The 2,626-nt window shown below is 40.2% G+C and overlaps 1 protein-coding gene across 1 annotated transcript in view; it reads right to left on the bottom strand.

Annotated features, from left to right (window-relative positions):
* Positions 1–2,311: 2,311 nt before the first annotated feature.
* The window catches only part of LOC308150559 (supervillin-like), a gene marked incomplete at both ends in the record, with an annotated part of 23,013 nt that continues 22,698 nt past the window's right edge, over positions 2,312–2,626 (bottom strand). The window contains one exon of the mRNA XM_080523377.1: positions 2,312–2,407. Within this exon, the coding sequence (XP_080379503.1) occupies positions 2,312–2,407 (96 nt within the window). The remainder of the gene's footprint in view (positions 2,408–2,626) is intronic.

Raw genomic sequence — 2,626 nt, 5'->3', positions numbered from 1 at the left:
AGCACCTACCGCACACACACACACACACACACACAGAGGCAAGCACCACCTATACTGTGGTTTCACACTGTTACCCACATACCTACATACGTTTTTACATTCAGAAATGTTTTTTTTTTAAATTCTGTATTCATTTTCCAAGTACTTCTGCTTCTCCACTGTGCTGATTTAGTTATGGATGGGTTGCCAGATACAAATGCCAGCAACAAAGCTGGCTCAGAAATAGATGGGTGTCCTCATTGTGCTGCTTTGCTCTGCATCAAAGTCTCCAGATAAGTGAAAGTGCATAACAACATGTTTACCATTTCAATTCTCTTCTCTCATTCAGTTTCCGACTTTGTATTGCTATAATAAATGCAGTATTAATATGCCTACACATAACCATATGCATGGTATTATCATGACTACAATATATGTTAGACGTCCAGAATACAGGTCGTATTTTACATAAGTAGGCAAAGAGATTGCTGAGACTGCCCTCTCGCTGGTCCTCCCACCACTGTGTCCATCGCCCAGTGTTGGCTCTTAATCCACTCCGTCAGGACTGCCCAGTCACATGGAGGCTTAAGTTTAGTCAGTTAATCCATGCTGGGGGGAAAATACCTTCTGGATACCCAGTCCAAATCAAGCCAAGCACTCATACATACTGTAGTGTTGATCTTGTCTAAGTCACGTATGTAAGTACCAGTGGAAGCTGGTAGAGGTAGAACAGGCTCATTGTAATGCATAGAAAGGAGCGAAGAATGGTATCAAATACGTATTTGATACTATTGGTTGGAATGGTATTTGCTAACATTCCCCATGCCATGCATTACAATGAGCCTGTCCTCTGATTTCTACCTCCACCAGCCTGCTTATATATTTTTTGAGGGACGAGGGGGTTGAGATGTTAATGTGTTGGCTATTGTTGGGGGTGGGGTTGGGGGTGGGGGTGGGGGTGGAGCAGACTTTGCGTACCCTGCTAACCAGGTCGATATTATTGGAGCATGGCTATCTGCTCCTCCATGCATACCTAATATTACCACGCATAACTGACCCCCCCCCACCCCCCCACAAGAGACACAATAACAGCATTACCAATCTTTACAGTTTAACACAGGGCCCACAGTATCTCCACAGAACTGCGCGCACAAAATCACATACAACATTATGCGTTTGGGGGGTTGGCAGTGTTGAGTTAGGTGGACTTTGCATACCTTGTGCTAACCAGGTCGATATTATTGGAGCAAGGCCACCCGCTTCTCCATGCATACCTAATATTACCACGCATAACTGAACCCCCCCCCCCCCCCCCTCCAAGCCATAGCATTTACCCACCTTTAAAGTTAAACACACGGGTGACAGTATCTCCACAGAACTGCAAACACAAAATCACACTCAACAGCTTTGCAACTAACCCACACTGTAACTGTAACACACCACACACACATGAGATCTAAGGGGCACTTGAACACAGTGAAACACACACTTAATATAAGCCAAAAGAGAGCATGATACTGTAAAATACACATATTAGAGCTTAAAGACAAAACCATACGGTCAACCACACAGACAAGTTTTCTGGGAAGACACCTTGTTTTTCTTCTTTTAAATTCAAACTGAAATTCAGCATGAAACAAGACTGTTAGCTGCAGACATGCAGAGCTCTTTGATGGAATGATAATTGATTGAGATGAAACGTGAAGAAAGTTGTTACTCTTTTATTCTCCTGGTTTACATTGTTTATTAGAATTGATTTGTTTTTTTTGTATGCACTCATGTGTTTTTCTCATCCCTATACCCACAGTTTGTTACCCTCTTTCTAATCTATCTTTCTCTCCTTTCTCTCAGTTTTCTCCTTCATTGATTTGTACAGGTAAATTAAAGTTTCATAGGAAAATGTGTTATGTTGTCTGTTCTAGCTTTGATTAATATTTCTGAAGGAATCCAGTCAGTAAGAAATCCACACACTAGTTTAAACTAGGAATAATAACATGGATACAGTTCATTTGGGATAGAGATGGTAGCCCTTCTGTTAGAAGGTATAGGCAGTCCTGTCTCTCTGAAACTAAGAGCATTTGGCTGAAAACAAAATAAGGCCCTAAAGTACCATACTTAAATAAGACTAAAGTACCATACTTAAATAAGGTCCTAAAGTACCATACTTAAATAAGACACACAGATACAACTTGAAAACAGCTACTAAGAAAACACTGTACACGATTGTCATCACATGACAATAAAATATAATTTCCTTAAAAATAGAAAATACAAAAAAAACATTTTCTCCTTAGGTTAACTTAACATAAATAAAATTAAAGCTTTTCTCTTGTTAACAGTTTTTAAAAAGTCCTTTGCTTTTTTTCAGGTTGACTTGTTTCCAGTTTGGGAGGGAGTCGTATTCGTTTCTCTTCATTTCCAAAATAGTCTGAAACACATTCACCCACAGCAATTTCCTTATTTTATTAAATGATATGGTTGCTATCTTTCCAGTTCATTTGTGACTGTGGTAGAGGATTTGGGCAGAATAAGCTGATTCCAGTTCACCCTTGAGGCAACTTTACCCTGGAACATACGCCGATGAGCCAAAACATTATGACCACCTCCCTAATATGCTGTTGGTATTAAGCCTAATATGCTTGCGCAT

This window comes from Nansenia antarctica, assembly GCF_963989245.1.
Source record: "Nansenia antarctica genome assembly, chromosome: 2".
Taxonomy (NCBI): Eukaryota; Metazoa; Chordata; class Actinopteri; order Argentiniformes; family Microstomatidae; genus Nansenia; species Nansenia antarctica.
This window is presented reverse-complemented; position numbering and strand designations above follow the sequence as displayed.